The 15,286-nt window shown below is 30.0% G+C and overlaps 1 protein-coding gene across 1 annotated transcript; it reads right to left on the reverse strand.

The window, feature by feature from the left end:
- Positions 1 to 1,321: 1,321 nt before the first annotated feature.
- Positions 1,322 to 3,332, reverse strand: LOC21388541 (cysteine-rich and transmembrane domain-containing protein WIH2). The gene is made up of 3 exons (XM_010092719.2): positions 3,182 to 3,332; positions 2,883 to 3,051; positions 1,322 to 1,568 (listed from the first exon to the last, which is right to left on the reverse strand). The coding sequence occupies exons 1-3, from the start codon at positions 3,231 to 3,233 to the stop codon at positions 1,523 to 1,525; spliced, it is 267 nt and encodes an 88-aa protein (XP_010091021.2). The 5' UTR covers positions 3,234 to 3,332; the 3' UTR covers positions 1,322 to 1,522.
- Between the last annotated feature and the right edge of the window lie 11,954 nt (positions 3,333 to 15,286).

A 15,286-nucleotide genomic window follows, 5' to 3' on the forward strand; every position in this document is an offset into this window, starting at 1 on the left:
TCTTTCAACTCAAATTTCTAAACTTAAACTTAAGTTAATAAATAATATTTTTTCTATTCTTAAAAACGTCATAACTTTTTCATTTTAATTATGATTGAGATGATTTTTTTTATGCGTTCACAATGAATAAACGAGTAAAACCTCACTCATATACTCTATTAAAATTTTTCATCACCATTGAGTTTTTATTAAAACACTATCCAAATATAAATTCAAGTTTTGACCCATCCAAACATAAATTCAAATAGTTTCTCAATTCATATTATAACTCAAAATGTACACATTAAACACAAACTCAAATTAAAGTCACAATTCAAACCGTACTCAAATACACCTTAATTCAAATTAAGATTTGAATTTAAATCACACTAACACAAAAAATGCAAATGAACAAGGGTTCAAAGTCTCAAAGACACACATTGCAATCATATTAAGAGTGAAATTTCTTATGGCAGAACGGTAAATTCTAAGGTTTAAAATTTGGCCCACCAATTTCATAAATTTCAAGATTTACAGTGTTTTTGTCCCCTAAGGCTTTCTAGCAAATTTTCACCACCACTTTTGGTTTTGACAAATCGCTCTCTACAATTAATAAAGTGCTTCGAATAACATCAAATCAATGATGGTTCTCAAATTTTAAGCAAAAATAACATTGTCCATATCATTATTATGTAAGCTCGTTTGAAGGGCATATATTAAAGTTTCTAATAACAAAGGAGCACGTCATATAACGTGTATGAATATGATTCCGTTCAAAATTTAATCACCATCATCTATTCGGAAATATTCTTTTGAATTAAGAAGTAGCTTGTTAAAATTAAAAATTTAAGAATAACTTGTCAATGTTTCTTAAAATAAAATCAAGGGGCAAAGGCACCCAATACTCTAAATTCTGTTATGCTTGCAATTTAAAAAAACTCAGCACATGTTTGTATCAAAAACAGTTGGTATCACATATTTGTTTCTCTTTCTTGCACGTTTTCCTCTCCAAAATCCATATATTCCTTTAGAAGATTCTACCAACCTCCACAAACTACCCAGACGCCACCAAAGCATAAATTCCTTTCTCCAGCTAGCTCACTATGATCCCCAAAAAGACGCAAATCCAACCCACCCAAGCACATTATTATCAAAACAAAAGCTAAAAACAGCTTTAGTTTTAACAAAATGAAGAATAGCTGTCTATCCCACCTTCCTCACTCAACAAATCAGGATCTCCCTCAAACTTTTTATAATACTTTTAAGAAAATTCAAAAGCACCCAATTGCAAAATATACCACATTGATAGAAATATTGACAAAATAAACGAATTTCACTGAAATTCTTCGTCACAGAGAAAAATATAGGTCTGATTGCAAGCAAAGGTTCTTAAAACAGTCAATATACTAGGGGGAAAAAAAGACGAAAATAAAACAAGTAACAGATGGGACATCGTCTTATGACAAGAAATTCCAATAGAATTTGTGTACGTACGTCTGTCCGATCAAACAGACTTCATATCAGAATGATGCACATTTGCCAATCAAAAGCATGCGTCCAACAGACAGCAACAGCACAGAGCCGCCAAACTGCACCAATTTACATCAAACAACAAATTGTTAAATCAGAATTATACAAATTAAGATCCAAACACTATTTTGGATAAACTCAAAGTTCAATTCGCTAATGTAAATTTTAAAAGAATGTTTTCCCCCAAAGAACAAAATTCTTAAAAGAATGTCAAATGCAAAAGTAGTTTAATTTCAGCTAGCCAAATTCTCAGTAAATTTTACTTTTAGACAAACAAATCTTGCTTTGATTTCTCATCTTAGTTTTCCTTTTTTTTTCATTAGAGAGAAAAGCTTCCAAAATTTACATGAAAATTAATGGTCTCTTGTATCGATTTAAATTTCGTAATATAAAAAAATAAAAACAAAAAACAAAAATCTCATCTTTTCAGACCTCGTTCATTTCACCAATTTAAATTTTAAATTTTAAAGGTTCATTTGATACGAGAATTTAAATCAGAATGATTCTAATCATGATTCTAAAACAAAAACTATAATTTATGATTTTGAGTTCAAATCATAATTCTGAAACAATGATTCAAAATCAAGAGTTTGAATCACCTTGAATCAAGAGGGGAGTGATTTTAGAATCATAATTTGAGCTAGTTTAAAACATCACATCAGATTCTGAATCATAATTCAGAATCATCCAAACCAAACACCGATTCTGAATCATGATTCAAAATCTCTAATCCCTGTAAACAAACACTAATTCTGAACTAAGACCCATAATCATAATTGTAGATCATCTACCAAATATACCCTAAATTTCTACAGATAAAAAAAAATGTTATATCTAACTTTTTTTAACTTTTTTTATTATAGGTAAAAACTCTCAAAAAAAAATATCATATTTCAACTCAAATTAAAAATTTAAATCTACAAAACTAACAAACGAGAGGTAAGACGGCTAAGAACCTTAGACCATTAATACAAAAATCTCGACTTCCTAGACCATAAAAATTTGTCGTTTACAACCTTAAAGACATCGAAAAAAGCCAGAAATACACACAAAAAGACAATTAAGTCACTGAAGAACTCTTTTGTGTTATATCCACTAATATAAACACGCGAAGGGTATTTTGGGAACAACAACTACCACACGATAGTATTGCCGTCGAAAGTCGGTGCCAAACGCGGTTATTGGTTATCAAAAGGCCAAAAAGAGAAGGAGCACGTTAACTATCGTGCGCTATAAACAAAACCGATTTGACTCGTTCGAAACTCGGAACGCACAAATCACTCCAGATCGTCCGAGTCTCTCAGATCTGAGTCATCGAACCGCGTTAAGAAGAATCGGAGAAAGAGAGAGAGAAGTCCAAGAGGAAAACGTACCAGCCTTCCAATAATCCGGTGTTCTGTTGCCGCTGAGGCGGAGGCTGGGCGTACTGAGGAGCGTAGGGCGGCGGATATCCCTGCTGGGGATAACCTTGGGGAGGATATCCCTGCGGGGGATATCCCGGCGGCGGATAAGCGTCCTTGGAATATCCCTCCGGTGGATAACCTGATTCGTTTGTTAATTCACAAAAAGTTTCAAATAATCAGAACCAAACACAAAAGAAAAAATTCAAATAAAGCTCTAATGCGATAGATCTGAGGAAATCATGAGAACTGGAAAATTTAAATGGACGGACCTTGCGGCGGAGGAACGCCGACAGGAGGTTGCTGCTGGTTGTAGTAACTCATTCTTCTTTTTTCTTTATTTGTGAGAGTCGAAGAGAGGCGTTTGGTTTGGCAAATAATGAGAGAAGATTTTTTGAGGAGAGAGAGAGAGAGAGAGGTGCACACGATGGATGAAGTGGGTCTGTGTTGTTATTATTATATTACCAACAGATGGGGAAAAAGAAAAAGAAAGGAAAAAAAAAAGGAAAAAGAAAAAAAGAAAAAGGAAATGGTTGCTGATTAGGAGTCACTACCGAGGAAGGTTATCTTTTGGGGATAAAAAAGGGAATAAGAAAAAAACAAGAATAATCTTTTTTCTTTTTCGTTTGAATTACAAGAACATTTTCGGGAGTGGATTAGTGGAATAAGGAAGTTTTGTCAAAAAAAAAGGAATAATTAAGCTATATTAGTCCTTAAATTTTGTGTATCTAGAAAAGCTAAAACTTTACAAATAATACAAGTTAATATTACATGTTTTATTAGTTTTATTAGTATTTTGATATTATTTATATTTATTTTATATTAGGAATTCCCATAATTTAGGTACTTAGCCTTTGAATATAGGTATATTGTTGTGTTATCTTTTCCTCTTATTTTTTAAAATTTTAATATTGTGACATTTTCGTCTTTAAACTCTTTTAAATTTTTATTTTTAACTGTTTTAGTTACTGGTGATAACATTAATTTTAAATTTCTACAATGATAACTTAAAAACTATTGTGCGGTAGTAATGTGATTATATCTGTTAAATTTTTAAAAAAAAAAATTAATAATTTTGTGTTGAGATCAATATTACTAGAAACAAATCAAGGTCAAAGTTATTGAAAATAAAGTTTATAGATCAACTAATTATATTTATAAACCCCTAATCTTCAGAGAATCCGAAGCTTAAGCCAAATCTGAAGCTAGAATAAAGAGGAATAAATTATTCAAGTAGCCAAGCTTGGGGTCTATAACCACAATAAGAATACCCGTGATCCGGGGCATTCAGCAGCTGAAGTTGATGATTTGTTTTCCAATTTTTTGGACCCTAATGAATCGAGTATGAAGGGGTCAGTCAGTCAAGCGGTTCGGGTTCTCGGTCGGTTCCCGTTCACCTGCCCGCTTTTGGGGGCAGGAGTGCTTGGTCGCTGGGGTTTCCTTTTCCTCAACCAATTCGGTTGTGTCAACGTATGCATCCTTTTTCAAAATGTCCATAAATTTTCAAAACCGTTTTAAATTACCTCTCAATCTATAAAAAAACAGTTCAAATGACTTATTTTGTTCACTTCCGTCAATAATCTTAACGGTTTTGGTAAATGGTAAATGATAGTGTCATGGCATGTCCTATAGTGGTTTGACAGTGAGGTTGCAACATGAAAGGTGCACAATATTCACTTAAAATAATAATAATAAAAGTATACAGTGAAAAATCAACTTTGTTTTTTCATAATTCAAATTATAATCGCGTTTGGTTCATGGATTCAAATCATGTGATTAGAACTATTTTTGATTTACGTGTATTTTTTGTGAGAAAAAATACTGTAGCGAACCACGAACCATGATTCGAATCAGGGAACGAATCTGACGTTTGGTTTATGTATTCAGAATCATGATTCAGAATCATTCTTGTTTTACGTGTATTTTTTATGAGAGAAAACACTGTAGAGAACTATGAATCATGATTCAGAATCAGAGACGAATATAGAAAACAAACGTCACCAAACGAACTCTAAACTTTTTATTATAATATTTTTTCTCAAAAAAATTTAAATCTAATTTTTCTGTTACAAAATTTTCTATTATATTTTTTAACGTCAGTTCTCAATTGGAACAAAAAAAGTCATCCAGTAGAGACGAAAACCGGGGCAGGCAAGTTGCGAAGCAGTCAATCAGCCAAAAAAAAAAAACAAAGGTAACGCCTTCCCGGGTAGTCAAATAACACGGGTTAAATTATTATTATTCCAAAAAAAAGAGGAAAGTTAATAAGGAAAATTTAAAAAGGGATGTGGTTTGTTAGAAAAACACGGCAAATTATGCAATGTCGCGTCCAATGCGTGTGCTCTCCCTCCAAACGGAGGTCTAACTTGGGAGAGCAGCCCTGCCAATTGCAACTTTTATCCAATTATTTTCGAGATTTTTTATCGAGGTAATCAATATTTTCGAGATTTGAATTTGGGACTTCGGCCAAAAATATAAAGCATAAAAAATAAAGTTACGAGACATTGGTAGTAAAGATATCGTTTTCATAAAAAGTACTAAGATACTTTCGTGTCATCTATTTGAAAAAAATAATAATAATGCTAATGACAGTGATTTTTTAATCTCAATTTATGATTTAGCAAAAATCTCAATTTATGTATTAATTCATGAAAAAAAATTTTCTACTGTTTCTTCTCGTTTGATCTTTTTGGGTGTTTTGGGTTTTGTTGTTTTCTTTTTTTCTACATTAATATGGTTTTTTATTTTTTTTTTGATCTATTTCAGAAAATTTTTTTTCCTTTTACCGTTTCATCTCTTCATCTTGACGTTTTATGTTTTTTTGGGTTATGTTGTTCTGTTCTGATTTTTTTTTTGTTTACATGATTTTTCTTGCAAAGATATTCAGAAATGTTTACTTTCTCAGCGTGCAAATATCCATAGCTCATATTCTTTATATTTTTCACTTTTTCTCTTGGGGTTTTTTCCTTTTTTTCTCCCTTTTTATTTCTTATTTTTGGGCTCTTTTTTTGTTCCCGTTTACTCTTTGTTGATTTTTTGCTTTATTTCTTTAAATTTTTTATTTTGGCCGACTTTTAATTTTTTCAGTTTTCTTTTTTCAACCTTTTTTTTTTAATTTGTGATTTTTGGCTTTCATATGTTCATGTTTACTCTTTGTTGATTTTTTTTTTGTTTTTTTATTAAAATTTTTTATTTTGAGCGACTTTGCACAATTGTCAGCGTCTTATTGTGTTAATATTTTATTCCGACACGTGCATTTCTTATGCTTGAGTTTTGTATACTGCATATCTAATCTCTCGCTGTCCATTATTTATTGGCTGTGTTTTGCGGTCATCTTCATGCTTCATGATAGTTGTCGTTGATTAATCATTATTTTGATCGATTTTACTTTGCAAGAATTTGTATCGGAGATTGAGCAAAATTTTGATAACTTTGTTTATATATAATGCATGTTATTTTATTGCTATAATTCCTCACTTTCTCTTTGTTTTCATTATTCAGATATTATGATCTATCCTCTTTTGTGTTCTCTGTTTTCTTACTGTTTATCTTATTGATACTAGGCTTCTATTATTATTTTCACTGTCTTTCGGATATTCAGTTCATATATTTCTCATGCTCAGTAATTTTAGTTGTTATGTTGGATCTATCCTGTTCACTGTGCTTCATCGACTGAGGTATTCAAATTTTTTTCCTTACCTTTATTTTTGAACTGTTTAAAATATTGCTTTATGATTTTATCTTCGTTTGTTACATGACTTTCTTCATTTCCTAGCTTATATGTTCATTTCATTATGTTTTTTTTTATGAATATGTTATTATTTGGTGTCGATTTTTTTTATATCGTTGTTCAGTATTTATGTTGTTTTGCTCATTGTTATTTAGGTATAACGTAGCTTCATCTTTTGCCTTATTTATTCTTCTGCCAAAAAATTTTTTAGCTTTTAATCTTCTTTTGGTCATGATGATGTATTTTTCTTCTATTGTTGATATATATGAAGTAACTGTTAATAAGGCTTGGTTGTTCTTGATGTTGTCCGGATTATTTTAAATTTAGACCATTGTCTTACGGTTTATTAATTATTAGAGTATTGTTTTTCTTTGCTGATGATGACTTAGTTTCTTTATGTTGAAGTCAGTGTTCTTTCAATAGTTTCCACTCATCTTTGTTGGTCAGTTTTCAACATTTTTTCTCTGTTCCATTTTCAATTATTGTCGTCCTTATGTAGTGCAAATGTATCGTTTTGTCTTTAGCTTTTTACTCCTTTATTTGTTTATATTTGTGCGGTTCTAACATATATATATTGGTGTTTTGAATAAATCCTGTAATAATTTAGTTACCAGCCAAGTACACTGTTAGGTTATATTTGAATTACTTATGATATCTATCGTTAACAATAGAAGATAAATACCTAAACCATGTATTTAATATATGATTTATTGGTTTCTTCATCTTTGGTTGGCGTTGAATCATGTTTTTGTTATTTATATATCAGTTTCTATATATTGTTTATCTCATTTATTTAAATGACCAATATGAATACATTTTTTTCTTAATACAAAGAGGAAAATTATGTATGTCATGCATTTATCAAAATAACTATATTGTAAAAAGTGATTGATCTTCTTTTTTTTTTTTGTAGAGTTTATTTCTCATTTTATATATTCACCGTATGATAATAGACTTTATCCCGTTTGGTTCCGTTTTTAAAAACGTTTTTCACGTTTTCCAAGACCAAAAAATGAAAATGGTCTGGGAGAGGCGTTTGGCATTGCGTTTTTTGAAAAACAAAAAATGAAAACGTTTTTGGAGGGTTTCTAAAAACTGAGTAAAACTGAAAATGATTCACGGTCGTTTTCATTTTCATTTCCTTCTCAATCTTCCCCCGAGTCCACCCCCAACTTAGTTAAAAAAGAGGTCTCGTTCGTTTCGTTGATTCGAGTTTAGAATTCGAGTTTTGCTACAGTAAAAAATTCTCATATTTTCTTTTTGAAATCTGATTTCAATTTATTAAGTTTTATTATTTTCTTTTTTATTTTTTTGTAACTAATATTAATATATTAATATTACAAAAAAATAAAAAAGAAAGAGATTGATAGAAATATTGAATAGAGATAGAGAGATAAAGTAAGCACAAGCGGGTAGCGGGAATCGAACCCGCATCGTTAGCTTGGAAGGCTAGGGGTTATAGTCGACGTTGATTCATCATTTTTAACGTCTCTAATTCAGAACCGAACGTGAAACTTTGGTTTCATTCAGCTCCTTTATGGAAGATGGATAAATTTCGAGATGGAAGATATCAACGAAATTAAAAAATTCGGCCCATAACATCTATGTCAACTTTTTTGTTTAAACAGTCACATTTAACTTTTTTATTACAGTAAAAAATTTTCACATAAAATCACATTTCAACTCAAATTCTAAATTCGAATTAACAAAACGAACGAGGCGTACAACTCTGCACAGAAAACACATAGAGGGAAAAAGAGGAGAGAGAGACAGAATATCTCTCTAATTGATAAAAACCTCCCACAATCTATCAAATCTAAACAAAATCCAACACAAATTACACAATCTCACTTCTCTTTCTTTCTTTTTTTTCTTTTTCTTTCTCGCCAACCAAACAGACCAAAAAGTGATGGAGATCCTGGAGAAGCTGATCAAGTTCAAGATCCACATCCTCCTCGCCCTTCTCCTCTGTGTCGCCGTTTCGGTTCGGATCCTCGTCACTCTGAGATTCCTCACCATCTTGGCCTACTTCTGGCCTCCCCTCGTCTCTACCGCGCTCTTACTCGCCGCCGTCCTAGTCTTCAGCAAGACCACCGCCGCATCTCCGGCCGTTGCCGACAAAGCCGGCGAAGGCCTCCTCGATTTCATCGCCGGCCAACCGGACCACCACCACGGCCATCATCATCATCATCATCATCCGGTTGAGGATTTCAAGGTTGAAGAAGAAGATTCAGTCTCACATGGTGAACACATAGTGGAAAGTTCCAACTCCAAGTTCGAGTAGTGAAAGAAAATGAAAAAAAAAATTTTAACTTTTCAGTTTTAATTTTTTAACTGAATATATTATTATTTAAAATATAATTACATGTTTTAAAAATTAAGCCACCAAACACAGTTTTAATTTTTTTTAAAATTAAAAATAATCTCAAAATAAAATTACGAAACACATTTTCAAAAATGATTCCAAAATAAAAATAAAAACATTTACGTTTTCATTTTCATTAAGAAAATAAAAACGTTTTGGAAAGAATTCTAAACACACATATTATATCTCACTTATTTAAAGTAGATTGTGTGTGAGACATTGAATACGAAATATAAGGCCCCGTTTATTTTGTTGATTTGAGTTTAAAATTTGAGTTTTGTTACAGTAAAAAACTCTAAAAAATAATCACATTTAACTTTTTTATTACAGTAAAAAGTTTTTATACAAAATCACTTCTCAACTCGAATTACAAACTTAAATCAGTGAAGTGAACGACCCTTTACCTTTCGGTCACTTACTGCTCTACTTGATTATCAATCGTTTCGTATTTTTTCTTGCTATCGCTGCATCTTTTTTTCTCGGTATTTGTAATTGGTTGACTGATTTTTCAAACTTAAACGGGTGGTTATAGGATTTCAGGTATTTTTAATCACTATTACCGAGAATTTTTATCATATCTGCTGCTTATATTAGGTATATTAGTGTAGTATGGTTGTATTAATATGCGTTGTTTTTGTTTCATATTAGCCGTTCATAACTGATTTTAGTATGTTTTTAATAAACATTATTATTATATATTGCTCATTGTCGTTTTCTTCTATTGTTAATAAATATTAGTGCAATATGTACTCCGTCTTTTTTTTCCCTGTATTTTTCAAACATTGTCTTTTTCTTTATTTATTTTTTACCTTTTTTCTCTTTATTTTTTTAACTTATTCTTATGCTTTAACCTTTCTTTGATGAATTCATTTAAAACATATATACATGTACATTACTTTTATTTTTCTACAGTTCAATTTCACTTTTTTTTAAGCAAATATATTTTTGTTTTACTTTTTCGTTACTGTGGTGATAATGCTAATAAGCAATCCTAATCTCATTTGTTGTACATGCGTTGTCCAAAAATTGTTATGAATACTTTTTCTTCATTAGCAACAGCAATTTTTTACTGTATATGTTTGTTTATATATGTATTAAGATATTTTGAATCACTGTATTGTACTGTATATGCATATATATGTATATTCCAGACCAACACCCCTAATACAAAAAAACAAAAAACACAATACTGTATATACATATATGTCTGAATATGTTTATAAAAATCCAAAATCTTTTATTTATATAATATAACAATGTATTCCGCGCAACGCGCATAATACAGGGTCGTTCATTCTAAAAGAACGAAAAGAAAGAAAAAAAATAAAAAAAGAGACCAAAATTCATTCATGTAGATATGGGCACGAGAAATTAATTTTGATATTTAAATAACACCCAAAAATTACTGTTATGCCCCCACTTCTATTATAATTAACAAATTTATTTGAAATTTAATATTGTGCATTCAAGAAAAATTAAAAAAACAAATAGAAAAACATTAACTCAAACTGTGAAGATTTACACCTTTTTTGTTATAACTGTACAATTTGAATTGTGGTGATTTTAATTGTAATTCAAAGCGGTGTTTGAATATACAAATAAATTGTAATTTGAATTGAAAATAAAATCTAAACTATGTTTGGATAAAGTGTTGAAAACTATCATTATAGTTTTGTAACAAATTTTATAAAATCTCATTATAAATGACATTAAAAAATATGCAATATGGGTAGGGATTTGTTTTTCTCTTTATTATAAACACATTAAAAAAATCATCTCAATCAAAATTAAAATAAAAAAGTTATAACATTTTTAAAATTAAAATTAAAAAGAAAAAAAAGTAAAATCTGAAAGTGTTAAACTATTAAAACAATTTATATTGTTAGAATTTAAGAAGATGATGAATTTTAAAAATTAAAAATTTAATTCATTATTAATAGTCTGAATTCTCTTTCAATTTTTTTTTCCAGACACTATTTTGAAACTTAAATAAAAGTTTAAATTCTAACCAATAATTTGAGTGGTTGAAATAAACGCAGTTGTGCTTTTTACGCGATAGTACAATTCAATTTATATATATATATATATATATTTTGCCAATCACAGTTCAATTTATATTTGATCAGTTATAAATCATATATGGACTTCCATTGACTAGAACCTCTCGACAAACTTTCCTGTCACTAGATGTGTATTTCTTGCGGGGCCCGATTTCCATGAGGACCATTAGCTACATATATACTTTGTATTTTGTATATATGTTGAAGTCAACTCTCTTAAGTTTCGTATTAATTTCACATCTTAAAGCCATCATCACCCCTTCCAAAACAAAGAAAAGTTAACAAGTTGTAGCGAAGACGACACTATTTTGCCCATTTTGATTGACTAAACATGACATTTGGTTCATGAATTCAGAATTATGATTTAGAATCATTTTTATTTTACTTGTATTTTTTGTGAAAAAAAATATTATAACAAGTCACGAATCGTGATTTAAATCATGACACGAATCTTCTTTCTAAACGTCCCTTAAAAAAAAGTGCTAAACAATTTGAAATAGGTTTACGATTCATCTCGAGTGTAAAATTATAGAAGGGCTAAATATGGGGTGAGTTGGAGTTCTTTTTCCCCACCCAAACTTGATTTAAAATTTAAATATATATAATCCACAAAAAGCAACAAAGAAAATAAGGAAGACAACAAATAAAATTGAAACTAACAATTCAACTTCAAATAAAAAAGAGAAAAACTCATATATTCTCTAAATTTAATATAATCTAGAAGTTATAAATCAATATAAAAATAGAGGATCAACAATACAAGTTTTATTCTAAAAAATTATACTTAAATATGTAAGTTATACACTATAGTAATAACTAAGAAAATTAGGGCGGACCGCTGTTTATCCTCACCCACCTTAAAATATGGCCAAAAGTTTAAAAAATTAAGGCAATGGCTATTTTTTTTGGGAGCTTCTACGGATTATGGTGAGGCTCTTTAGAAAAACTCACCGGTAGAACACTTTATTTGACAGTTGGATTAAATTTTCAACGTTTAAATCTGCGCAAGTCCATATTAAAAATTTATAGCGTTCTGCATAGAACTCCTCTCTCTATGGATTTGACTGTGAAAAAAATAATTTTATAGTCAAAACAAATTATTTCATTGATAGATTTGTTTAGCAATCTCATCATAGAAAAAGCTTTTATTTAGGGGGGGAAAAAAGTTCTCCCATGCAATTCCGATTCTGCTCTTTCTTTCCACCTTGATCCAAACAAAGAGGAAAGAGAGGGACAGAGCAACTAGATTCTTCATTCTTGATGTTGGTGGCCATAGCTGCTGATATGCTAGGATATTAAAGGAAGAGAAGCTAGGGGTTTAGAAGGAAACTAGTCATTTTAACAACCTCATTTCTTTTTTCTTTTGTTTTACTGACAATTTTTTATTCTAAAAAACTTGGATCATTTTACTAAAAAAACCCCGATTAAACCCACCATTTTTGCCTTAATCCCTAAAAACTAATGAAAATAACATTCCTCTCGTTCAATATTAAGAATAAGAAACATCAATCAAGATTAGGGATGATAATTCGTGTTAGTGGGTCATATTCGTGTCAACCCATTTATTAGTCGTGTCAGAAAACATCAACTCAAACACAACATGTTTATTAAACATGTCAAAAATGTCGACCCAAACACGACCCATTTATTAATCGTGTTAATCGTGTCAACCCACATAACCCGTTTAAATTAATATATTGAATAAATAACTAATATAATAATGACTTATTTAACACGGTCATGACATGTTTAACATGTTTATTTATCAATTTATCTTTTTCTTTAAGAAAAATAAATGAATTTTACATACAAATATTAAAATTCACATTATTTGTATTTAATATGTCATATAAACTTTCATGTTATATCACATATCATTAGATTGTAGATTATACATATAGTTAACCGTGTCAATTCGTATTATGAGGTCAACCCTAACTCAACTTATTTATTAATCGTGTTAATCGTGTCAACCCGAGTATGACTCAAACCCATTTATAGTAAACTCAAACCTACTAACTTCGTACGAGTTTCGAATCGTGTCGTCATGTCGCTATTCGGATTGTCAGCCCTAATTAAGATGTTGCACGTTTTGTGTTTTAAAATTTATAAAGATCATTGTGATATGATTTTTTTGTATTAATAAGTAGGGTAACCTTAGAAGTTTTGGTTGTAGTTGGAATTATTCCTTGAACTGATCATATCCACTAATGGCCAATTAATACATAAATTAACAGAACTTTAGTCATTTTTGTATCATGTATGTGAACATTATAGACACCCACAGAGTGTGACAGGTCCTATTAAGGGCAGAGAGCCCGATTTTTTTTAGAACCCAAAAGGGTTTCAATGAAGAATCTTAAATGATAGTAAAAATAGATAAACAAACACAATTTTCTCTACTTGGCCATATGTAAAAGCACGTAGTGTGTGTGTGTGTGTGTGTGTATTTTAGCAGAATAAAGTATATATTATCCAAACAGCTACAGTTAATGGTGGAAAAAATTAAACCATAATGTTTTTGTTTTTGTTTTTTTGTCTAAAGAGTACGTAATAGTAAATTTTACATGATAAAAATAACATATAAATAATTTATCAAACTGTCTAAAAGAAAAATTAAAACATTATAAACTTATTATTACGGGTTTACTTCTTTATCAGATACTCGCAAATTAAGTGAGAGGTCAAAACCAAGCGGTAAGACTAAGATAACCACTCAATCAACATTCATCGTAATAGCAGTCCTTAGAAAATTTTAACGATTTTTTCTTAATTTTTTCTTAATTTTTTCTTTTCATATTCTCTTTTCTTTTCGTCTTCATTTCAAACTAATTTTTTTCACCGATGAGGGAGTATAGTATTTCAGAAGATTTCTCTCTGGCATGAGTTTTTCTCCTTTTTAAAAAAAAAAATCCATTTTGTAGTCCTTTCAATGTTTTTTATAAGGAGTAAATATATACGCCATTTATATCTCAATCTGCATGATGATAATTTTGATCTACGTAGATTATTATCTAGTTGAGAATCAACATCGATGATATATTTACTGTATCAATAAGAAAAACCAGAGGCTTTGTACTTTTTCATAAATCTAAATTTTGTCTTATTTACAGAGTTACAAGCACATCAATTTAAAATAATGCATGTATAAGTCATATTTGTTTATTCTTTTTTTTTCCGTATAATCAAGGCAATAATTTTCCTATTCCTACAAACTATACGCTTATAGCATTTATTTTGATCAAGTAAAAAAGACTGCCTTAATCAAGAAGGTAATGTGCCTCTACATTCTTGCCAAATAAAAAAGGTTTCGAGATTTTTTTAATGAAAAAAAAAAAAGAAAAATCTATTGTTTCTAAGCTTTTCACTAATATCACTGAGATGATCATGTATGAAGAAGATAATTTCAATTCCAATTATTGAATAAGAACACAAGTGTCTGAATTTACTATATATTGTGCATACGTAGTTTTTTTTTTTATTGTTAAAGAAATTAATGGGTAGAGACTATAGTTGTGAGCTCATATATAGTTGGACAGACTAATAAGAACGAAAAAGTTTTTCTTCCTGTACAAGAGGAAATTTATTATTATTATTATTATTATTATTATTATTATTATTATTATTATTATTATTTTGGCCCATGAAGAAGGTGTTTATTTCAGTAATAATAATAATAATAAATTGGGAGTTTCTCAAGTAGGACTGAAAAAAATAAACTATCAATTTTACTTTTTAGTATGTAAAATATGTATTAAAAATGGTCTCTTTTACATATTTTTTTTAATCTGATGTGAGTTTTGATCAGATCAGATTTAACAGTCAAAAATTGACCTTACTAATAAGCCGACCTATTATAAAAGGTCTCAATAACTAAGTGGACGTTTGGTTCATGGATTTAGAATCATAATTCAAAACTATTCTCGTTTTACGTGTATTTTTTGTGAGAGAAAAACACTATAGAGAGCCATGAATCATGATTCAAAATCAGGGACGAATACAGAAAATAAACATCCCCTAATATTAAAGGCTTAAGGTCTCAATAAACTAATATTAAAAGAAAGAAAATCCTATAAATCATATATGTCTTGACTAGTGCTGAAACTTTGGACGGCCTGCCCGCGACCGCCCGAAAATACCGAGTTTTTACCCGAGTCCGAGCCCGAGCCACCCGAAAAATTTGGGCCACCCGCCCGAGCATGAAAATGCCCTTGAATGGGCC

Source organism: Morus notabilis, unplaced genomic scaffold (genome assembly GCF_000414095.1).
Source record: "Morus notabilis unplaced genomic scaffold, ASM41409v2 Scaffold722, whole genome shotgun sequence".
Taxonomy (NCBI): domain Eukaryota; kingdom Viridiplantae; phylum Streptophyta; class Magnoliopsida; order Rosales; family Moraceae; genus Morus; species Morus notabilis.

What these genes read in the sequence shown, in the direction of transcription:
- LOC21388541 (XM_010092719.2), bottom strand. Translation starts at nt 3,233, where the DNA reads ATGAGTTACTACAACCAGCAGCAACCTCCTGTCGGCGTTCCTCCGCCG. An exon ending in CGGCGTTCCTCCGCCGCAAG is followed by an intron (nt 3,052 to 3,181) that starts GTCCGTCCATTT and finishes CAAACGAATCAG; the next exon opens with GTTATCCACCGGAGGGATAT. An exon ending in ACCGGATTATTGGAAGGCTG is followed by an intron (nt 1,569 to 2,882) that starts GTACGTTTTCCT and finishes AAATTGGTGCAG; the next exon opens with TTTGGCGGCTCTGTGCTGTT.